Source organism: Arachis hypogaea, chromosome 4 (assembly GCF_003086295.3).
Source record: "Arachis hypogaea cultivar Tifrunner chromosome 4, arahy.Tifrunner.gnm2.J5K5, whole genome shotgun sequence".
NCBI lineage: Eukaryota > Viridiplantae > Streptophyta > Magnoliopsida > Fabales > Fabaceae > Arachis > Arachis hypogaea.
Window position 1 is genome coordinate 101,456,539 of NC_092039.1, and position 25,547 is coordinate 101,482,085.

General features: G+C 33.1%; 1 protein-coding gene and 1 long non-coding RNA gene across 2 annotated transcripts; both read left to right on the forward strand.

The window, feature by feature from the left end:
- The first annotated feature begins 1,998 nt into the window (after nt 1-1,998).
- On the forward strand, nt 1,999-5,587 carry LOC140184460 (uncharacterized). The gene is made up of 5 exons (XM_072235761.1): nt 1,999-2,446; nt 2,519-2,602; nt 2,715-2,829; nt 4,580-4,822; nt 5,337-5,587. The coding sequence occupies exons 1-4, from the start codon at nt 2,398-2,400 to the stop codon at nt 4,752-4,754; spliced, it is 423 nt and encodes a 140-aa protein (XP_072091862.1). The 5' UTR covers nt 1,999-2,397; the 3' UTR covers nt 4,755-4,822; nt 5,337-5,587.
- Nucleotides 5,588-10,308: 4,721 nt separating this feature from the next.
- LOC140184335 (uncharacterized) lies at nt 10,309-13,164 on the forward strand. Its single transcript, XR_011880787.1, has 3 exons — nt 10,309-10,405; nt 12,157-12,399; nt 12,914-13,164. It is a non-coding gene; the product is annotated as an uncharacterized lncRNA (long non-coding RNA).
- Nucleotides 13,165-25,547: the final 12,383 nt, after the last annotated feature.

Genomic DNA, 25,547 nt, shown 5'->3' on the forward strand with positions numbered 1-25,547 from the left:
TTTAATAAATTTAAAAATAAATTAAAAAGTACTAAGAAAACATTAAAAGAAATAAATAAAAAAACACTACTAAAACAAATTGATATAAATTATAATAAATTATATGATATTTAAATATCTAATCAAATCAATTAGTTGATATAGTTAATTTATCATAATAAGTTTTATTTAATGAGTTAAAAGAAACAAAATTGCTAAACACTCTCATAAGCATGTCATGTCAACTGCATCATTAGGTGCAGAAACCTGATTTTTATATAAATGAATAGATAATAAATAGAATATATGAGAATATTATATGTGACATATTTTAATTATAAAATTGGTATTATATAATAGATTTTTCTAAATCCTTATTACTTGTTAGTTGCTAATTCTTACGTAATTACTTAATATATAATTTTCGCTTATGAAATTATCAACTGCCTAATATAATGATTTAATTAATAAGAACGATGACATTAATATTTTTTCATAAGTCTTGTTATTATTTATAACTAGAAAATAGTCATAAATAAATTTATTTCCTTAATGAATGTTAATTTTATTATCAAATTCTATATTACCTTTAAAATTTTAATGTAAATGAGTCTAATTTCTACATTTTGAAATAAATTTACTCGAAAAAAATTAATATGTAAATTACATTATTAATACAAAATTACTTTTTTAACATAATTAGTGGTGCTTATTTGAACCATTGAATTTAGTTTCTAATGATATTAACGTGAACCTATTTTATTATCTTGTACCTTCAAAGAATTTGTAGGACTAACATAAAAATATAACAATTGAAAAAAATTATTACAATGAAAATATTCATTTTAACAAATATTCCTCCATCAACAATAGTAGAATGCCTAAATTAAGATATATTTATCAAACAAACAATAAATAAAATATTCATCCATTTTGGGTATATTTATACATAAAAGAAATTATACATAAAGAAAAAAAAGAAGAAGAAAAGAAGAGTTGAAATAGCAAGAGCGATACAAATCACGATTCTTATAATTTTGTGTGACCATCTATATATAATAGACCAGACAACAATGATTATCTAAAAAAATTAATTTGTATTTATTGCACTTGTAAGACCCAAAACCTTTGAAAAGTATTTTTATGAGTAAGTCTCAAATCATATAGTTATTTATAGCCTTAATTTCAGAAATTATTTTATTAAAGATAATTAAGGCAAGTTTTGATTTATTAAATTTGAGACGAGTTATGATTATTATCCAATTTTATAATTATTGGATTATTTTCTATATTCAAATTTATAAAGTTGGTAGTTATGAAATAATAAGGATTTTATAAGATTTGGATTAGATAAGTAATATTTTAAATATTATTACTGCTATTTTGGAAAAATGGATAAATTAAGTATATTATTTCTAATTTTTGGATTTGGGCATTTTATTGAAAATAATTTGTGAAATTGATGAGCAAATAGTATTTTCTATGTACAAGTAGTGTTGGATTTAATTTTGGTTTTCAATTACTATATTATTTCCAATTTTATGTGAAATTACCATAATGCCCTTAACCCTAATTTTCAAAAATGAAACCCTAACCCAATGACCCGTTACCCGACCCGGTTCCTTCACCCACACTCAGCAGCAGCAGCTGCTGCCCCTCTACCCTTGACACACACACACACACACCCGCGGAGACAACAGGGAAAGGAAGAACGAAAAACAAACAAAGGGGAAGGGGGATAAGCAAGGGAAGCGATCAGTGGAGAGGGAGACAGGGAACTGCGGCGGGAGAAGGACTTGGCGCCGCCGCTGTTTCTGTGTTCCCCAACGGCGCTGCTGCACACGAGCCGGAGAAGCTCGTCCCTGCTGAACCGCCGCCACCACCACAAGGGTTTTGATGCCGCCACTTGTGCCACCGAGGGCGATCACGAAGAGAGAGGAGAAGGAGATCGGGCAGGAACAGGGGACCGAGGGCGGGGGAGCGCAACAGGGGAGGCCATTGCCGCCTGTCACCGTCGTGTGCCTCTGCTGCGTCACCACCGTGCCTTGCCTCGCCGCCGTTGACCTCTCCATAGTCCACTGCCGCCGGAGCTCATGCCATCGCCGATTGAGCACCACGAAGAACAGCGCCGCGTGAATCAGAGAAAGGAGATGCCTTTCTGTCTCTGCTCCTGGGTTTTGGATTCTGACCAGGCGCCACTGCCGCTGTGGAGTTAGTGTTGCTCTGGTCTTGTCCTGACTCCATTGGAACCGCCGTGCCCAGACAAGCCGCCGCTGTGCTCCTTGCTGCAGTATCGCTGCTGTTGCTCATCTTCCGGAGCTGCAGCTGCTGGGGTTCTGCCACCGGTCTGATCTGAGGGAGAGGAGAAGCGATCGGAAGAGCAGGCACGGAGCTATTGCCGCTGCTGCCAGCTCCTGGATGCCATTCAAGCCGCCGCTCCTGCCGCCGTCGCCGGAGAAGTATGCCGGTAAGGGTTTTAATTTGCGGTTTTGGTCATTTTGGATCTTGAGGAGGTTTTGATGCTGCGCGATTTTTATAGTTGATCCACCGGAGCTTCTGGCCGCCACCAGAGCTGTTGCCGGGGGCCGGTTCAAAATCGCAGCTGCTTTGTGTTGTTATTCCGGTAAGAGATTATGTTTCGAAAAGCCTCGCGTTAGTATTTTGTTGTGTATAGTTGATGAATATGAATTCTAATAGCGTGGGGTCGAGTTCTGATTATTGTATGTTGTGATTAGTGTTGTTATGGTTATTGCGAATGTGGCTTGAAGCTGAGGTTGCAGTTGTTGTTGATTTCGGGTTGAGGCGGAAAGGACTCTGTGACGCGTTTGGGTTATGGAATTGCGTTTTGAGGTAGGGGCGCTTTCCAAAAACTATGTTTTATGTATTGGAATTATTACATATGGATACTGATGTGAGATAATGTATTTGGTGATTGTATAATCCTTATGTGATGTTGATTATCCTGGATGAATGTAATTATATGTTGAACGGATTATTATTTGGTTTTGATGAATGGATTGTTGCGTGGTTTTGTGAAACGAGATGCTTTTGAAGTTGATTCTTTTAAAGCTTTGAAATCTGGTTTAATCCGTTGTGAATTGATTTGAGTTGAGTTGATTTTCTGGGTAATGTGGAAAGTAGAACGCACTTTTAAATTCAGCCTGGTTTACTTTAATTGACTTGGTTTTGGACAAATGATTTGTTATTGAGCTGTTTCTTTAAAGCTTTGGAAATGAGCTATATCGATTGATATTGATTGATTTTGAAATGATTTCCTTGAGATACGCCACTGAGGCGATTGTTGGATTTAGCTTGCTTTAAATTGATTCCTGGTTTTGAGCTGTTAAAAAGGAATGAGAAATGGTTTAGTTGGGACCCGAACCGGGTGGCAAAAGTCCAAGTTTTAGGGGAGGTGCTGCCGAAATTTCTACAAAATCCTACAATTGTTTGTAAGGTTATTTAAAAAGGGTTGGAATTGAGAAATTGTATGATTTGATTTATTAAAAGGATATTTATGTTTTCAAGCTTAATTTATTTGATGAACCTTATACGTTGAGTTCGGCTTATTTAGAACTGAACTATTCTTACCGTTTGAATCACTGAAGGAAAGAATGATGCTCCAATATCGATTTTAAAATAAAAAGGAGTTTTTAGTGATTTCAAAGGAACCTAGACTTTTGATTGATTAATCAAGTTTGAGGCATTTTGGAAGAGTTAGAAAAATGGGTTCTAAAAAGAAACTTGAAAGTGGTTTGATTCAAATGAACCGGTTTCGTTTCAAATGAGTTGATTTTTGGACCGGGTTGGAACTTGTGATTTTGTATGGCCGGTTTTATAGTAAATTCAGTTTTATTTACTTGAACCGAGAAATCTATGATTTTAAGAGTTTCAATGAATTTTAAGGAATTGATATAGGTTGACCTTCCCTAAAGACTTGGAACTCTGCCGAGAAACTTTTGTTATAAAATCCCATTGTTGGATGGGTGATTTTGAATGCTTTGAAATAAATCCTTAACTTGCCATGGTTTTGGAAGTTTTTGAAAGAGAATGCCGAGATTGGCTTTGTTTTAAAAAGGGAACTCACTTTGAGTAAAATTTGGCTTATGAGCCTGAGATGATTTGAGAAAATGAGATCCTTTAAAGCCAAGGCTGAAAAGAGTTGAAATTTGATTTCAAAGTGAAATGGCTTGAGAAAAGTGAGTTATGGCTTAATTGCCGGTTTTATGAATTTGATGATGTTGAATGATGGAAGTACTGTTTTTGTTATGGGCCAGAATGGCTGTGTATGATTATGAATATTGGCTGGTTCTGGATTGAACCGTGAGCCGGAATGGCTGTGTGTGATATTGATTTATGGCTGATTGCCGAACGAGTTATAAGCCGTATGGCTGGCTATGAATTATGAATTTAAGCCGAAGGGCTGTATTTATTGATAAATTGGTTGGTTCTGAATTGAACCGTGAGCCGGATGGCTGAGATGGATGGTGATCCATGATTGAATATAAATGCATGTATGCAATTGAATGATTTGTGAATTTAAGCCGAATGGCTGAGATGAAAGTTGTAAGCGAGTATGCTTGTGTTTTCTCTCTGTTGTAAGGGTGACAGGGCACCGATACCCTCTAATGGCGACAGGGCGCAGATACCCTCTAATGGCGACAGGGCGCAGATACCCTCTAATGGCGACAGGGCGCAAATACCCTCTAATGATAATAATGCGCAACAGAGAGACTGTGTCCGGGTTAGCTACCGGACACGTCGGGTTGGCTTGGTAACCGACAGATGATATCATCAGCCACTAGGGACAGGCATGCATCATATGCATCTATGTGACATTGTTTGGGTGTGCATATTGTACTTGTTTTGCCTATGTGATTAATTGCTAATTGTTCTACTTGCAATAACCGTTTGTTTGTGCTTGCATCTTCCTATCTGTGTTTGCAACTGGAACTCTGTTGGATTGTGGTGATTTGGTTGAAGGTTGGATTGTTTGGGCCTAGGGCCGTGGTTGGATTGTTTGGGCCTAGGGCCGTGGTTGGATTGAGATGGACCGATGGTTGATTTCGGTTTTTGTGGTTCTGGTTTGGAATAAGATATGAAAGGTTATTTTGGTTCAGTATAGATAAACCTTTTTGAAATGTTTTGATGTTTTGAAAATTGAACGGTTCCTCTTTCAGAAAAGATTTCTGACTTTACTTTATTTGTAAACTGTTATTTTTGAAAAGAGGCATAAGATGGTTATTAAATCACTGGTACGGTTTATCTTCATGTATCCTATTACAGTAATTCCTAAAAACCCTCTACTGAGAACCCTTTCGAGGATGATGTTCTCACCCCTTACAATTTTCCCCTTTCAGGATATGGGCGCAGAAGTTACGAAGAATTTATTTAGTTATTGTTGTGATGTTCTGTATTGCTTTAGATTATTAATTATTGTACCCTCGCTTTTATCTTGATATATTCTGTAAGAGGGATAGGAATTGTACTGGTTAATGTCTGTAATATTATTTGTATATGTATGTATATATATGGATGTACTCTTTATGAGTTTTTGTAAGTTGTATGGTTTCTTTGGATGTACGTTATCGAACGAAAGTATTTTTGGGAATGGTATTGCGGTTTAAAGTATTTAAACAGGCTCATATTTTAGTATTAAATAGTATAAGTGTCGTCGTAATGTCCGAGCTATCAGAGTTGCGCAGCCGGAAGCGCGAGCTTTGGTAGTTAGGGTGTTACATAATGGTATCAGAGCAGTTCTTCCTGTAGAGCCTGAGGAATGGACTGACTATGCTTCAATTGCATACTCTGAGTGTTTGTCATGTATTAGGTCTTGTCGAATGACGAGAATTAGAGCTTTATGCACATGATGATCTATTGATTAACGCTGTTAGTCTTGCATTGCATAATTCTTGGTATTAAGTTTGGCCGGCTTAATACTAGTAAGTTATGTACATGAAAGCACTAATGAGTTATCATAGATAATATGCGAGTTTTGAGCAAAGCGAATCACGGGTTTTGGGAACGTTGGAAACTATTTCTCGAGGCTATTCAGTTGTGTGTTTTGGATTTTGTTCGAGTCGACCTGTTCTTTCATGTCCTAACTTGAAATTCTTGTTTGCTACTCCTTTTGAAAAGTAGTTTGATATTTCTACTCTATTCCCTTATTCATATGCATTCTTGTTTGATCCTAAGTGCATATGCTTGTTTGAGATCCTTGTTGCATCTGTCTTTCTCTGTTTGAGTCCTTCTTGATTCCAATATTCCTTGACATAGCTTTGAACTTGTCTTGACGTGCTGTGACTTTTAACTCCGGGTTCTGATTTCATTCTTTGAGAAATTGTTGATTCAGTTTTTCTCTTACTTGACAGTGATCACAGCCAATTTTGAGATTTTATAAATTGCCGTTGATTAGATATATACTTTTCCATATATGATACTTTGAAATTATTTATACAATTTAATAACTATTTATTTCTAATACCTCGCCTGTACTTTTACTGGTTTACGGAACTGCATTTACTTTAAAATTACAATTTGACTTTCTAGTAATTTTACTATAGTTCCAATGCACATCTTCATTTGATTATGTATTTGGATATTTTTCGAAATTCTGGAAAGGAAGGATTTTTTTTTTCTTCTATTCCGGTCGAGTTTTGTTTGATAAACTTTACTTAATTCATTTTTATTTGAGTCTGATTTAGCATACTACATGGTTTATGCCACTGTTGTTCTTTTGAAAATGTTGGACTCATAGCTTTCTTCTTATGAACGGACTAAATTCTTTGTTAAACCTATCATCTCTATGAATGTCATACTTGACTTTGTTTTTAACTAATTTCTTACATCTTATAAACATTACCATTGATCTTGGTTTTTCCAATCTTGTGAATCTCATTCTTATGTGAGTTAGTCTGATTCGTTTCAAATTAGTGCATCGTTTATTCTCTCAATATCTCTACAAGAGTTTTTAGTCAAAGATTTAATTTTGAGAAATTACTAATGATTGAGTTGTCTTTTTCTATGACTTTTGTTTTCCGTTGGATCAGTTGAAAGCTTGTTTGATGTCTCATGCATAGTGGATCTTGTTTGAGCTATCCTGGTTTAAAATCCTTTTTTTTTTGCATGGCTTGACTTCTTTTTAGTACATCTTAAACTTCTTGAATGTTCTTCTGAGATGGTGATTTCAAGAACACTTTTGGAGTCTTGTTTTGAACCTTTTAAAGAAGTTTTGAATTCTCTTTGAAGAAGTTCTAAATGGAATTTATTTTCTATTGCTTGATTGAGATTGAAACCATTGTTCGATTTCTGACAAAATTGTTTTAAAATTGACATGCGCTATTTTAAATGAGGTTTTGAAAAGTTTCCTTGTTTAGTGGAAACCGATTCGTTTGTAACGCACCACTTATTTCATTTACCAAAGTGTAAACAAATTTTTACTTTGGAGTTTCTTTTCTAAAAAGAGTTTAACTTCCTCTTTTGTACTTACTATAAATGTTATACACGCTTGTTTGAATATGGACTTTGGAGATTTTTGAACAAGCATTTGATTCCTCTCCCGAGTTTCGTGATTGCTTTTGGTTAAGTTGTGCACCTAATTATCTTTCTAAAGTAATTGAGGAGATATTTTAGCCTTTAGCCAAACTTGTGTGCACCTTGTTTTTTTTTAAATTCTGCATGACCTGTTTCAACATAAAATTGTATTACCGCAAAGCCGTGTTATTGCTTTTGTTATTCTCTTGGAGAATGTTTGTTACTTAACTTTTCCTCTAAATTGCGAAGTGATTTTTCCGTAAGTTTTCAATTCTTTTATGAACAATGTATTCGGAAGTATTTTTAATCATGCTCTTGAGTTCTGTGAGCTTTATCTTGGGTTTGAAATATTTTCTTCTGTAAACATCATGCTTCCTCGACTTATCTTGAAATTGTTTCAAACTAATGCGCTGATTCTCCTTCCTATTGACCCTAATGAATTGCCTTGATCCAAGGGTTATCTTGAAGTTGTCAATTGAATTGAGTCTAGCAAACTTCATTGCTTGAGTGTCCTTGTTTATTTGGAATTGGATACATTCCCTTAAATCTTTGAGTACTACCCTTGACATTTGACTCTCCTTTCTATGATCTTGTATCCTTCTGAGTAGACTCGAGAATTGTTTTAATATCACGTGCGACTTATAGACATAGTGATGCGATGCGTTAGTTCTTTAAGACGTGATATGTGTATATGGAAGTTGAAACGGTAGGTGTGCAGCGTTACGAGTGATGGGCGTTTTGTTCCTTGCGAACGGATTTGTGGTTGTCAGGCTAATGATCGAAATTGGGGTTTGTAAAGTGCTTGATGGAGTTGGAAAGTTGAAACTTTGAGGTTGATATGAGATTAGTGTGCGGAGGCTAAGCACGTCGTTTTAACTCCATCCTGTTTGATAGCCTTTGATGCCTTGCCCTTCTATCACATGATTGACCCATGTTATCTTTTGCATTGAGCCTACCTTGTAACATTTGCTTTGCAATCACACTCCTACCTTTACATCCTTATGCATATGATAATTAAAGTATTTGAAAACCGTATATATGTTTATATATTGAGATATTTTGCTTATTCTTGAAATGTATTCAAGGGTGAACTGTTATGAGGCTTCTTTCGTTTTGTATCAATTTTCGAGGGCGAAAATTTTTATAAGGTGGGTAGAATGTAAGACCCAAAACCTTTGAAAAGTATTTTTATGAGTAAGTCTCAAATCATATAGTTATTTATAGCCTTAATTTCAGAAATTATTTTATTAAAGATAATTAAGGCAAGTTTTGATTTATTAAATTTGAGACGAGTTATGATTATTATCCAATTTTATAATTATTGGATTATTTTCTATATTCAAATTTATAAAGTTGGTAGTTATGAAATAATAAGGATTTTATAAGATTTGGATTAGATAAGTAATATTTTAAATATTATTACTGCTATTTTGGAAAAATGGATAAATTAAGTATATTATTTCTAATTTTTGGATTTGGGCATTTTATTGAAAATAATTTGTGAAATTGATGAGCAAATAGTATTTTCTATGTACAAGTAGTGTTGGATTTAATTTTGGTTTTCAATTACTATATTATTTCCAATTTTATGTGAAATTACCATAATGCCCTTAACCCTAATTTTAAAAAATGAAACCCTAACCCAATGACCCGTTACCCGACCCGGTTCCTTCACCCACACTCAGCAGCAGCAGCTGCTGCCCCTCTACCCTTGACACACACACACACACCCGCGGAGACAACAGGGAAAGGAAGAACGAAAAACAAACAAAGGGGAAGGGGGATAAGCAAGGGAAGCGATCAGTGGAGAGGGAGACAGGGAACTGCGGCGGGAGAAGGACTTGGCGCCGCCGCTGTTTCTGTGTTCCCCAACGGCGCTGCTGCACATGAGCCGGAGAAGCTCGTCCCTGCTGAACCGCCGCCACCACCACAAGGGTTTTGTTGCCGCCACTTGTGCCACCGAGGGCGATCACGAAGAGAGAGAGAGAAGGAGATCGGGCAGGAACAGGGGACCGAGGGCGGGGGAGCGCAACAGGGGAGGCCATTGCCGCCTGTCACCGTCGCGTGCCTCTGCTGCGTCACCACCGCGCCTTGCCTCGCCGCCGTTGACCTCTCCATAGTCCACTGCCGCCGGAGCTCATGCCATCGCCGATTGAGCACCACGAAGAACAGCGCCGCGTGAATCAGAGAAAGGAGATGCCTTTCTGTCTCTGCTCCTGGGTTTTGGATTCTGACCAGGCGCCACTGCCGCTGTGGAGTTAGTGTTGCTCTGGTCTTGTCCTGACTCCATTGGAACCGCCGTGCCCAGACAAGCCGCCGCTGTGCTCCTTGCTGCAGTATCGCTGCTGTTGCTCATCTTCCGGAGCTGCAGCTGCTGGGGTTCTGCCACCGGTCTGATCTGAGGGAGAGGAGAAGCGATCGGAAGAGCAGGCACGGAGCTATTGCCGCTGCTGCCATCTCCTGGATGCCATTCAAGCCGCCGCTCCTGCCGCCGTCGCCGGAGAAGTATGCCGGTAAGGGTTTTAATTTGCGGTTTTGGTCATTTTGGATCTTGAGGAGGTTTTGATGCTGCGCGATTTTTATAGTTGATCCACCGGAGCTTCTGGCCGCCACCAGAGTTGTTGCCGGGGGCCGGTTCAAAATCGCAGCTGCTTTGTGTTGTTATTCCGGTAAGAGATTATGTTTCGAAAAGCCTCGCGTTAGTATTTTGTTGTGTATAGTTGATGAATATGAATTCTAATAGCGTGGGGTCGAGTTCTGATTATTGTATGTTGCGATTAGTGTTGTTATGGTTATTGTGAATGTGGCTTGAAGCTGAGGTTGCAGTTGTTGTTGATTTCGGGTTGAGGCGGAAAGGACTCTGTGACGCGTTTGGGTTATGGAATTGCGTTTTGAGGTAGGGGCGCTTTCCAAAAACTATGTTTTATGTATTGGAATTATTACATATGGATACTGATGTGAGATAATGTATTTGGTGATTGTATAATCCTTATGTGATGTTGATTATCCTGGATGAATGTAATTATATGTTGAACGGATTATTATTTGGTTTTGATGAATGGATTGTTGCGTGGTTTTGTGAAACGAGATGCTTTTGAAGTTGATTCTTTTAAAGCTTTGAAATCTGGTTTAATCCGTTGTGAATTGATTTGAGTTGAGTTGATTTTCTGGGTAATGTGGAAAGTAGAACGCACTTTTAAATTCAGCCTGGTTTACTTTAATTGACTTGGTTTTGGACAAATGATTTGTTATTGAGCTGTTTCTTTAAAGCTTTGGAAATGAGCTATATCGATTGATATTGAGTTGATTTTGAAATGATTTCCTTGAGATACGCCACTGAGGCGATTGTTGGATTTAGCTTGCTTTAGATTGATTCCTGGTTTTGAGCTGTTAAAAAGGAATGAGAAATGGTTTAGTTGGGACCCGAACCGGGTGGCAAAAGTCCAAGTTTTAGGGGAGGTGCTGCCGAAATTTCTACAAAATCCTACAATTGTTTGTAAGGTTATTTAAAAAGGGTTGGAATTGAGAAATTGTATGATTTGATTTATTAAAAGGATATTTATGTTTTCAAGCTTAATTTATTTGATGAACCTTATACGTTGAGTTCGGCTTATTTAGAACTGAACTATTCTTACTGTTTGAATCACTGAAGGAAAGAATGATGCTCCAATATCGATTTTAAAATAAAAAGGAGTTTTTAGTGATTTCAAAGGAACCTAGACTTTTGATTGATTAATCAAGTTTGAGGCATTTTGGAAGAGTTAGAAAAATGGGTTCTAAAAAGAAACTTGAAAGTGGTTTGATTCAAATGAACCGGTTTCGTTTCAAATGAGTTGATTTTTGGACCGGGTTGGAACTTGTGATTTTGTATGGCCGGTTTTATAGTAAATTCAGTTTTATTTACTTGAACCGAGAAATCTATGATTTTAAGAGTTTCAATGAATTTTAAGGAATTGATATAGGTTGACCTTCCCTAAAGACTTGGAACTCTGCCGAGAAACTTTTGTTATAAAATCCCATTGTTGGATGGGTGATTTTGAATGCTTTGAAATAAATCCTTAACTTGCCATGGTTTTGGAAGTTTTTGAAAGAGAATGCCGAGATTGGCTTTGTTTTAAAAAGGGAACTCACTTTGAGTAAAATTTGGCTTATGAGCCTGAGATGATTTGAGAAAATGAGATCCTTTAAAGCCAAGGCTGAAAAGAGTTGAAATTTGATTTCAAAGTGAAATGGCTTGAGAAAAGTGAGTTATGGCTTAATTGCCGGTTTTATGAATTTGATGATGTTGAATGATGGAAGTACTGTTTTTGTTATGGGCCAGAATGGCTGTGTATGATTATGAATATTGGCTGGTTCTGGATTGAACCGTGAGCCGGAATGGCTGTGTGTGATATTGATTTATGGCTGATTGCCGAACGAGTTATAAGCCGTATGGCTGGCTATGAATTATGAATTTAAGCCGAAGGGCTGTATTTATTGATAAATTGGTTGGTTCTGAATTGAACCGTGAGCCGGATGGCTGAGATGGATGGTGATCCATGATTTAATATAAATGCATGTATGCAATTGAATGATTTGTGAATTTAAGCCGAATGGCTGAGATGAAAGTTGTAAGCGAGTATGCTTGTGTTTTCTCTCTGTTGTAAGGGTGACAGGGCACCGATACCCTCTAATGGCGACAGGGCGCAGATACCCTCTAATGGCGACAGGGCGCAGATACCCTCTAATGGCGACAGGGCGCAAATACCCTCTAATGATAATAATGCGCAACAGAGAGACTGTGTCCGGGTTAGCTACCGGACACGTCGGGTTGGCTTGGTAACCGACAGATGATATCATCAGCCACTAGGGACAGGCATGCATCATATGCATCTATGTGACATTGTTTGGGTGTGCATATTGTACTTGTTTTGCCTATGTGATTAATTGCTAATTGTTCTACTTGCAATAACCGTTTGTTTGTGCTTGCATCTTCCTATCTGTGTTTGCAACTGGAACTCTGTTGGATTGTGGTGATTTGGTTGAAGGTTGGATTGTTTGGGCCTAGGGCCGTGGTTGGATTGTTTGGGCCTAGGGCCGTGGTTGGATTGAGATGGACCGATGGTTGATTTCGGTTTTTGTGGTTCTGGTTTGGAATAAGATATGAAAGGTTATTTTGGTTCAGTATAGATAAACCTTTTTGAAATGTTTTGATGTTTTGAAAATTGAACGGTTCCTCTTTCAGAAAAGATTTCTGACTTTACTTTATTTGTAAACTGTTATTTTTGAAAAGAGGCATAAGATGGTTATTAAATCACTGGTACGGTTTATCTTCATGTATCCTATTACAGTAATTCCTAAAAACCCTCTACTGAGAACCCTTTCGAGGATGATGTTCTCACCCCTTACAATTTTCCCCTTTCAGGATATGGGCGCAGAAGTTACGAAGAATTTATTTAGTTATTGTTGTGATGTTCTGTATTGCTTTAGATTATTAATTATTGTACCCTCGCTTTTATCTTGATATATTCTGTAAGAGGGATAGGAATTGTACTGGTTAATGTCTGTAATATTATTTGTATATGTATGTATATATATGGATGTACTCTTTATGAGTTTTTGTAAGTTGTATGGTTTCTTTGGATGTACGTTATCGAACGAAAGTATTTTTGGGAATGGTATTGCGGTTTAAAGTATTTAAACAGGCTCATATTTTAGTATTAAATAGTATAAGTGTCGTCGTAATGTCCGAGCTATCAGAGTTGCGCAGCCGGAAGCGCGAGCTTTGGTAGTTAGGGTGTTACAGCACTCAACTTGAATAAATAAGAAATTATCTTATTTTAATTTAGTCCTTAATTCACATTATTTGAATTTAGCTTAATATATATGATTTAATTTGATTTGATTTGATTATTAGTTGAAGATATCTCAATTGTCTATTTTATTTATAAACTTATTATTTTAATGACTAATAAATTAATCAAATTAATTAATTAGTACACACAATAAATTTGATTTAATAAATTAAAAGAAATAAATTAAAAATACTAATAGAATATTAAAATAAATAAATTAGAAAATACTACCAAATCAAGTTGATATAAATTATATAATATTTAAAAATCTAATCAATTAATTAGTTGATATAGTTAGTTTATCGTAATAACTTGTATTTAATGAGTTAAAAGAAATAAATTGAGAAACACTCTCGAAAACATGCCACGTCAGTTCCATTATTAAGTGTAGAAACCCAATTTTTATATAATAGAATAGATTAGGAAAGAGCCATATATAAATTTATTTCCTTAATGAATGTTGATTTTGTTGTAAAATTTTATATCATCTTTAAAATTTTAGCGTAATTGAGTCTAATTTTTATATTTTGAAATGAATTTATTTAAAAATTAATATGTAAATCACATTAGTATTACAAAATTACTTTATTAACATAATTAGTAGTGCTTACTTAGCTTAAACCATTAAATTTAGCTTCTAATGATATTAAAGTCAACATATTTTATTATCTTGTGCCTTCAAAAAATTTACACGACTGACATAAAAATCTAATAATTGAAAAAAATATTACAATGAGTATATTCATTTTAATAAATATTCTTCTATCTAATACTATAAAAAATATATTGGTCACCTTAAATTACTACAGGTCAACTTCCATCCACAGTTGTAGAATGTCTAAATTGAAATATATTCATCAAACAAACAATCAATAAAATATCATTCGTACTTTCTCATTTTGGGTACATTTATACATAAAAAAATATACATAAAAAAGGAAGAAAAAAAGTTGAAATAGCATTTGCGATAAAAATCATGATTCATATAATTTTGTGTGGCCATCTATATATAGTAGACCAGATGACTATGATTATCTAACAAAATTAATTTGTATTTATTGCATTTAATTTGAATAAGCAAGAAATCATCTTAATTCACATGATTTGAGTTTGGCTCAATATATATAATTTGATTTGATTTGATTTAATTATTAGTTAAAAATATCTCCGTTGCCTATTTTATTCATAAAAATATTATTTTAATAACTAATAAATTAATTAAATTAATGAATTAGTACACACAATAAATTTGGTTTAATTAAAGAAAAAATAAATTAAAAACCACTAACAGAACATTAAAAAAATAAATTAATTAAAGATACTGTCAAATCAAATTGATATAAATTATAATAAATTATGTAATATTTAAATATCTAATCAAATCAATTAGTTGATATAATTAATTTATCGTAATAACTTATATTTAATGAGTTAAAAAAATAAATTGAGAAATATTTTCAGAAACATGCCACGTCAGTTTCATCATTAAGTGCAGAAATTCGATTTTTATATAATAGAATAGATATAATATAAAATTGTATTGCAAATAGCCAAACAATGCAATTAAAGCATCAAAATTAAAGCATGGTAGCATTAGATCACCTTATGGGTGTTGAGGTCTTTACATAAGGCTGATTGAGAGCAAGGTAGAGAGAGTGTCAGTTACTTGTAGAGAGGGAAAAGAGAAAAATGGCAGAGATGATTGAATGAACCAACTGTATCAATTACCGAGTCGTGTGTTTAACGTATAAATAATAAGTTAACTAAAGTTAATTTTTTGTACTTTTAGTTTTAAAATATAAAAAATTAGGATAGTGGGAAGATATTTTTTCTTTTATTATAATAAATTTCTTATTTTTTAATTAATTAACTCTAGTTGGTTATCCTCCTAATTAGCGAAACCACTACTATTATATTATACTAAATTTAGAGTAGCATAATGCGTAAGAATTAATGTTATAAATTCTTTTATATTAACTAACCGGGGTTTGCCTATCATTAACTGATATGATATTTACGAACTTGGATAACATAGTAATTTAAACTACACTGACGAACGACAACCCATCGGTAGGGTTGAACCAATCCGTTACATGTATATACACGAAATGACACAAATCGACGGTGATATAAAAACTACAAAAGTTCTTTATAATTTACAAAAGTTTTAATTACTTTGTTGATTTTTATAATTTTATAAAATTTTTAATTAGGTCTTTATATATTTTTTTAATTAAATTCTTGTATTAAATTTTTTTTAATTAGATCTTTATACTTTTTTTTTATTTAGGTTTTTGTACTAATTTTTTTTAGTTGGGTCCTTATAAAATTAAACTAATTACTGTTAAAATAGACTTAATTAAAAAAAAAATATTTAATACAAAGACTCAATTAAAAAAAATATAAAAATTTAATTAAAAATTTTGTAAGACTATAAAGACCAACATAACAATTAAACCTTTACAAAACCGAAGAAAAAAAAATATTAACTTACGTTTTTGCCCTTTTTACACACCAAGAGTATACCAAGCCCCTTTTCTGTTTTGGACTTTTGGCCGAAACTTAATCCAAAAAAAAAACTAATATTTCTATCAACAAAAATTTAAAACATTACCTATGAATAAACAAAACTTACTTTATATCCATAAAAGACGATAAAGTTCATAATATTTATAAATCTACACATGAATAAAATTTATGTTTAAATTTGATACTTTATTGACAAAGAAATTATTTTGAGAGTTACTTGAAACTGTGATTTGGGTCTAAACGTGAGATCTAAACTCCTTTTGAAGTGGAGTTCGACGTCTTAGTGTAGATAGGGATGGTACCTGTAAAAAAATTCAATGCATAAGTTAGAAAGGGTTTTAGGCAAATTTTTAATAGATTGGAGTTCAAAAAATATCTTTGAGTAGGGATGCACATGATTCGGATCGGTCCGAAGACCCGGTCCAGTCCAGAATATTTTGAGGCTAATTTGGTTTGATTTTACTGGGTCTACGGCCAGGTAAAAGTCTTAAATATATATATATATATATTTAAAATTAATTCTAATATTATGTTATATTAATTATAAGTTTATTATTTTATTTTTAATTACATTTGTTGAATTATGAAATAGATCAAAGAAGCATGAAATTAGAATTGATGGACACATTCAAGTTCAACTATGGATATCAACTCCTTGGTAATAAGTATATTTTTTTTCATAAATAAGTGCATCATAATTTTTTAACATAAAGCTTATCAAGACCCAGTTTTAGCGTAGCCCGAAAGTAGTGTGATTTCACCGGGTCTAGGGTTGGGTAAGAATCTCAAAAATAAATTCGATCATTATTTATGGCTAGGTGCGGGTTAAGGCGAACCCGACTTAACTCGATCTCATGTGCACCCTACCTGTGAGTGTTAGGATATTTATAAGTATAGAGGTGGAGTTAATAACCACTTTTTAAATAGCTCCACCTTTGATAGTGGGTTGGTTACTCCCCTTTGGTAGGGAGGTTGTTGAGATCTCTTTTCTAGATAAAAAAAAGAGATTGTAGGAGTTAGTTACTTATTTAGATAAGTAGGGCTAGGTCTATGTTGCTATGTCCGACCTCTGTGTGGTTGGGTAAATGGTAGTGTAGAGCTAAACATTATCTGAAGAGTGATGATTGGATTTTATCTCTTTTGGGCCTAGCTAAGTTGTAGGCCAGGGTATGAACAGTGCCTTTTGCTTGATGTCGAGCTTCTTTAAGTTGGGCTCAAGCATTTCTAAGTCGGTCTTGGTCTTTTGTAGCTTTTATTCAGTTAAGTCAAGTCTACATTCTTCCTTGAAAAACAGGCCGAATACTCGATACGTTTTTGAATCTGAGCGTTACATCTTTTCATAACCATTTGTGCGTCTTTTCGGTTATATTGGTAACTGTGTGTGTCATTAAATGGGGATAAAGTTACCATTTTACTCCTGGTGGTTATATAAATGTAATCCTCTTTCTCTTTCTCTTTCTCTTTTTTCGCTTCAATTTCTAAGAATTTACTTCCTTTCTCTCAAGACTTTTTTCTTTTTCATTGTGACTCCATTTCTATTGATCCTTTTACAAGATTTATCTATCTTAAAATTATGTTTGATTGCTATTGCATACATTCCTTCTATTCTTTATCAAGGTTAGTTCTTCTTTCTCTTTTATTCATCATTGTCACACCTGGATGATGTTTTTTTGATGAGTGATGTTTTTGATAATATTGTCTTGATGTATTTTTTAGAAAATGGTCTCTTAAAAAATGCAATTTTTACTACTATTTTTTCTTATTTGTTGCCGTGTGTAACTTTGTAGTAGTAGATTTTTTGTTTATCATTTTTGTGATTTAGCCATTTATTGTGGACTTTTGTTGTTGCTGCAAAAACTTGTAAAATTTGTAGATTCTGAATTTGTATTGAGTTATGGAGCTTTACCTTAGTCCCAAATGGTGCTATTTTCTTGATAAATGGTATCATTTCATGTTCTAGTAGAATAGGTTAGATTTTCATCCTTGTTTTGATTTGTACTAAGAGATTTGAATCCCTTTTTCATGAGTATGATCCAACTTCTTTGAGTATGTGTTGGTTTGGAAGGAAGGTCGATGGAAGGACTCCGAAAAAAAAAATTTAGGCAGTAGGTAAGAATGGAAGTGTGAGAATGGTTGAACATTTGTAGGCATAAAATAGGTGAATAAATTTAACGATTATGAGTTGATAGTAAAAAGGATATTTTTATTTAAATTATGTAAGTAATTAAAAGATTTAAATAAAAAAATAATTTGAAAATCGTATGAGAAAAAATTTTTCATTGTGAATATTCTTTTTTGTATAATTTAAGGGACTAAAATAGGAATTTAATAGATTTAGTGTCTGATTTTGTTTTGTTGATAATGTGGTCTAGTTATGTATTGTACCAGCAGCGTAGTGTGTGTTTAAATTAACGTTTGCATAAAATTAATTTTGTAAAATTAATTTTGGTTAAAAATGCGTTGGTATCAACGTAATTTATATTTGACAATTTTATATCAAAATGAGTTGTAATAAAGTAATTGTTGTTTGGTTTATATTGTTCAAAATCACTCTTAAGTGAAAATTGACTCAGAAAAAATGAATTTAAATAAATAATTTATATTAATTTATTAGTTTAAGTTGAATATTTAAATAAATTTTATAAATCAATTATATAAAAAAAATTAATCTTAATAATTAAATTAAAAATAATATATAAAAGTTGACAAAATATAGTTTATATGAAAAACAAAAATAATATACGAATAATATATCAAAACATATTTTATTAAATTATGTCAATCAAAATTTTTTAGTATTTTCAATACTCTTTTAGTTGATATAATTTTAAACTATAAATTTTAATTATTTATGATTTTATTGTTAGTTATAATTAATATTTTATTTACTTTGTTTTTTTAATGAGATTAATAATTTTGTATTATGAAAAAATTACGATAAGAAACTAGTATATAAGAATTACACTAACAAATTTTACCATAACGAAATCAAAATTAAATTTTTTTATATAAAACAAAAAATCAAAATTTAAAAAAATAATTATATATTTAAAAATTTTGAGTACTAAAAAAGCTACATAGAAGGAACTAAAGAGTAAGCTTGATAAGAAAAAAATAAATTTAATCTCAACGCAATTATCTGAACAGAAGCTACAACTTTTAGCTTCTTATAAATCTACATTGAGAACGTATAATTAATTTAGCGTTTAGGGAAAAAAAAACAGCAATACATAAAAAGGAAGCAAATACAACTTTAGTTGTGTGAGGACTAAACTAGCAGTTAATTCTTTTTTGAACAATTGACCAAATGTATGTAAATAGTGTTAAAAAATTTAAAAATGTCATTTTTAGTCATTTAAATTTAATTATGTATTGGGAAAAAATAAAATTTATTAGTATGTATGTGATGGTGAAAAAATTATTGAAATCCATGATGGACATAAGTCATGTTTAGCGACAATAACTTTTTTGTTAATATAGTTAAGTAAAGTATAATTAAAGAATGTTATTGTAAGTTCATTTTTAAAATTTAATTTTCTGTGCCTTAGTTTTAAAGTTTTAAGATAAGGTTGCTGAGAGTGTGCCAAAAGCGTGTTGATGTTGCATTGATTGAATTAGTTGTTGATATGCAAGAATAAAAAAAATTGGACGTGTATTAAATATTTTTTATATTTATAACAATTTGAAAATGAAAGAAAAATATGGTTTTGAATAAAAAATTTTGAGAATATTACGGTTACAAAGTCTAAGGAGTTAAGTTTTTTAACAACATAATCACAAGGTAAACGTGTAGCAAGTGGACGAGTGGGCATTTGTTAGTTAATATTTTTTATATAAAAGGTTTACTGAGAATCTGTTTATTGTATTGTGTGTGTGGAGTTGATGTAAAAAAATTTTAATACGGATCAGTTGGTTGGATTGGTTGGTATGGTTGGGTCCTCATAAAAGTGAAAAGTTGAAGGAGAGTCTATATTATTTACTTTGGTATCGACTGAACTATACGTGGTATTCTTAATGTGATTCAGTTGGGGTTAAAAGCGAGTAGTGGTAGTCGTTCTTAGGAGATGGAATGATGTTACAAGGGGAAATATGAATGTTAAAGAACAGGTTCAGCAAAGAATGATGGAAAGCATGCATAGTTATAAGTTCCCACAAAGCAAGTATTTAAAGAGTACAAGCATAAGGTTGTAAAGAAGGGTTGGGTTGCAGAGAGATGTGATCTACATTAACAGATGATGATAGCCTCAAAATAAGGAGGACAGACAGAAGATAGATAGTTTAGTCATGTTGGTTGGTAAGGAGCAACTTTTCAGCTGACCGAGACACAAGACGATAGTCATGAAGGGTCTTCAGTACGCCGTCGTTAGAAGTTGCAGCCCCATGCCTCCCATGGCAAAGCTTGTCTAAGGTGAAGAGCCTCTCTTGCGAGGCATCATTGGACTCCGTGACATCCTTGAGCCGAACCTCGAGGGGGTCAATGTATTTCTATTTCCACCTCTCAGCCAGGTAGTAGTTGTAATCGTGGATGTAGGTGTTCTGGGTTTTACAGAGCTCCCGGATGCATAGCCGTGTCGCGTCCTCGACAGAGAGAGTATGATTGAATGCTATACGGCCGACAACCAGTAAGGCTTCAGACGTTGAAGGTGGGACCACGGACACGAGTTGGCGATAGCAAGTCCGACCGTCAGGAACCCTTTGGACGAGGATCCTATAAATGGGACCTAGAATGTGCAGGTTGTCGCAAGCATTGTCCAGGTAAGCCCTCATGCTTAGGTTAAGCAACGGAGCCGTTGGCAGTGTCTCCAGTACTAACTGATGGCCTACGCACGGTGGACATTGTTAGGACACAGTAACAAGGAAAAATGGAGGATACAGTAAGGGAAGTGGTTGTAGGTGAAGACTTACGATGTGGTTTCTTTGGCAACATGTGCTAAAGTTGGTGAAACCTTGCATGCAAGGCTCTGAGGGCAATCCTCTGCTTTTCCCGGAAGTCATCCGTCTCAACGGCATGGGGTGCTTCACCGTTCATGATTTTTCATTGGCCTTCCTCTAGGTCTCTAGGGCCAAATTATGAATGCCAGGCTTGCTCGGCTTTAGGCAACGTGTTGTATTTTTTCCAGCAATAATCCTCGTACTTGTTTATCTGCTCATGAAGTTCCGGTAGGGAGGTGTATATCTCGGGAACCCATCCGTCAAAGACACAGTAGTAATCAGGGGTGTCTCTAGTACCTATGAATATTGTTGGTTGTGGAAGGAGCAGTCTGAAGTGAATGAAAAGGGATTTTATAGGCAAAGAATTGTGAATGTAATTATGGTCAAAACGGGGATTGAATAGTTGAAATGTTTGGTTTAGCTTTGGAGGGGGGAGGGGACTGTGAAAGTGGCAGTGGAATCTGAATTCTGATATGTCCTGTGGACCCGTCCATTCGTGGTAGTAAATTTTGGAAGAGAAAAGCGTGAAGAGAGGCACATGCTATGTTTTTATTTTTTAACATTTACTTAAAGGATATGGACGCTTGGATAGGACATAGCTAAATGTGTATGCTTAGTTTGTACAAAAGTATACTTTGTTAGGAGATTATTTAGCACTATGACAATGGAATAATAATTGTATTTTGGTTGGAGCTAGTTAACAATTTTTTTTCTGGTGTATATTCTGCACATGTCACGACCTTTAAATGTACCTGTTTAAATCACAGGTTGTGCACTAATGAAATAGTAGACGCAGGGTAGTATGAAAGACATTGGCGTGAAATATAAATGAGGATAATTGCAGCTCTATAAAGCTTAAATTGTTGGTGGTGTTAATTTTGAACATATATGTCCATGATATTTCGAACATATATGGATTCAGTAAAATAAGTTGTGTTGTCGAGTAATAAGTAAAATCCAGGATGAGAATTTTCTCAATAATTCCCGTGGGGGTTTTCTCTTTGGCAGGTAAGATAACTTCATTTTCCTTCATTAATATGTGTACCTCGAATAATGTGTATCATGTGATTGATTGAACAAGGATGAAACTTGAAATGAGAAAATGCTGGAAATAAGGCAAGTGACTGTACACGCAGAGGTATAAGGCATGATTTGGGGGATCAGAGATACAATTCGATGGATTTAAAGTGTTACCAATTTGTCTTGCCTTTATATTTACTTTTATTTTTAGTTTTTAATTTTTTTAACATTTCTTATTTTCACCAAAATTAGGATTGACCTTGAACATTTTATCTTCCTTTTATGTTTTTTTTTCACAAACATATATTTATCACTCCCTAAATATTTTATTAAGATAGTTATGAGATTTTAAGTTTAAAATTGTCGTTTCTAAACTTTTTGAAAAAATTGTCTTGTCACCATTAATTTATTTTTTTAACAAAATAATACTAGTAATAAAATAATTATATTTCATATTGTAGTATGAAATAATTTTTAATAATAATTTATTAAAAAATTATGAAAAATATAGACACCCAAAATATGATAAAAAAAATATTTGGACTTTCTTAATTTTGATATTTATATTTTAACCCACTAAACTATTAGTATTTATGCTTTCAACCCCAAAATATTTTAATATTTACGGTTTGACCCCTAACAAAATCAAAGTGGTATTCTTGAGTGTTTTTGGTTACATGAAAAAATGTTCTTCGTATTTTTCGTAAGTTTTTCAAATTCTTTCTTCAATTTTAACCCGTATTTCAATCTTTTCGGTAACTAATATTTATCCTAATGCAAAAAAACAAATTAGAAGCCATTAAAGCCCCATGATTTTCACTTGATTTCAACATAATTTGACCATTAACTAGGGTCTATGGTTTTGGTTTTCAGCTGTATTGAAGAATAACATTCATAGCTTGAATATTATCAAAGTTTATGAAATTTTTATCGAAATTTCAACCATAATTACTCATATAAACAATTAATTTCAAACATAACCATACCATACAATAATAACACAAGTCAAATAGAACTAATAAAGATTAATTTTACCGAACTCTTCCATTGATTTACTGCTCCTATTTCGGCTATCTTTCAAAGTGCTTAGAGCACTTTTTTTTCTCCTAAATTACATTAAGAATAACTTTAAATCTATGAAACTAATGGACCGAACCTTCAGCTACATGTTAGGATGATATTCGTTAAATTAAACTTGCTCAATATTAAAGTTTAATTACCCACAAATCAAGGTAAGCAAGAGATCTACGGAAGAAAATCAAGAAAACACATGTTTATGCATAGTTCCTCGAATCCAAACCAAACGTTGATAATTCATATGATTTTGAAGAGGAAGAAGAGAGGATCACTTTAATCGATTTCAAATTTTGATTTGAGTTTTAAAAAAATTAATTGTTTGAAATCGTTAATTTTTAACTAAAAAATAAATACACTGGTATGATTTTTTTAAGTTAAAATTTTGTTAAAAAATGTACTCTTCTTTTTTCATTTTCTTAATTTAGATAAATATATTCGTATTATTTTAAATAATTTTAAAATTAATACAAGTAGGTTTTTTTAAACTTGAAATTTTAATAGTTTGAATAAACATACTCTTATTATTTTAAAATTTTTTAAGTTTAAATAAACGTACTCATATTATTTTAAATTATTTTAAAATTAATACAAGTAGATTCATTTTTAATTTTAGAATTTTAAATAAAAATATTTTTATTATTTTAAATAAATATATTCTTTTAATATAAAAATAATATTTATGTATTTAAATAAATTTACGATTATGCTTTAAGTCGTACTAGAGTAGTGTGGGATAGATTGTTGCACGTTAATCATGTTAGAGAATATGAAGTAGCTAGTTTCACGTAAATTGTGCTACCTGATAGTGGTTTAGGTGAAAAAAGGTAAATCATGCTATTCTAAGATTGATTTATAAGTAATTTTTAGAAAGAATTTCATGCATGAATTATTCTAGGCTGTGGTGTTTAATATAACATCTAATACACATTAGCTTAGCACGATTTATATTTTAGTAGATTTAGGAGATTCACATTTTTAAATTTAATTTACGGAAATAAAAAAATTGATCCCTCTTTACTTTCTTTAAATAAAAAAAAACTATTTTCTTCTCTCCTTGTATGTTAAAATGAAAAACAATTAAAAAATTCAAACACGTAGTTTAAATTAACATAAATATTGCTACAAAAGTCAGGAAATCTTTTAGGATCTACATTAGGTCACTACCTAAAATAAAACACAATGTAGATAACACTCAATAGATGAATCAAAATTTTCTTACTTAAACCAATTAAAATAGACTAACAATGTTCATAACCAACGTTACCCCCTATCAAATAACAACTTCAAACCAAAAAAATCAATGTAACGTGTTCAAGAAAATTGGCATTTGATTACTTAACCATGAAAGACAAAAAATAGATGCACAGAAATTTAACATTGAACAAAGCGATCATTAAGTAAGAAAATTATACAAAACTTACAAAGACGATTAAACGTGAGGAGTTTTAGAATTTCAAATTCTCATAAACCCAAAAGGAGTCACCATAAACAAACAACAAAAATTTAGCATTATAGGCAACTTCCATCAGAATTCATGCGACATAGTAAAAGCACCGTGACTGTTTGACACATTTAAGAAAATAAAAATAAAAAAGGAAAAAAGAGTGGTTATATTAAGTATGAAAATAAAAATGGTAACAAGGAAATGCATTGAATAAAATTAACAGAGAGAGAGACGTTCTTTAACATATGTGCATAAATTTATCGCCATGTGAAGCATTCATGTAGAACATGCGTGCATCGAGTGAGAAGAATTACCGCTTTCTACTTGCTTCTATATCCCTGAATGCTTCATGGTGATATGGTAATCCATGCAGCGTTCCATGGACAGAATTACAGTTATACCCTTGCCGTGCTCACTGCGCCAGTTTTGTTACATTCCAATGCATGCCAACTTTCATAAGGTTAAAACTGGAAATTTGCTTTTGCTAATCTCAATCGAAGAAGTGTATCCAGGTGTGCATAGATGTAATGATTACATGGCCTTCTAAATAAAAAGTTTGAACCATCTAACACGACATAAGCTTCGGTCATAGGTAAGCCTAGATCCTGTGAATGTGTATATTAGTCCTGCCCAAATACTAGAGAGTTCATTTTTTCTACTGGTGGATTACCACAACCCTGAATAGTTTTGCAGCGAAACACTCCTCCCTTAGAACAGGAATGACCTGTTCGCCACCTCCCGTAGTAAATAGTCTAAACACGAGCAAAACAGAAGCCTCTGATTCCTTTCTCCAATATTTTCATGATTTTTCTTTGACAGAGTAAGTTATCTATATACGCGACATGTATTAATATTCATTTGGTAACAAATTTTTTGTCCTTCATATTTGGTAGCATTGATCGGGCTGTTGTATTGGCGGTGTAGGTTGGACCCTGGCAAAAACAAAGTACAAGAACGTGTCCAATCCATAAATGATGTCAACCCTGGCATGAACCTTGAGCTAGCCATAGATATAGTGAGCAAAATAATGCGGTTGACGTACATGCGTAATGGTTTATTATGGAAGATAACAATAGGATATTTAAAATATTCATCAAGAATTTTTTGTTGTAGCATGTGTTATTAATGCCGTTGTTAGTATTGAACTTTTTTGAAACTTCTAAATTGTATGTTTCATGTAACCACCCCTTCCAAAGCAGCTG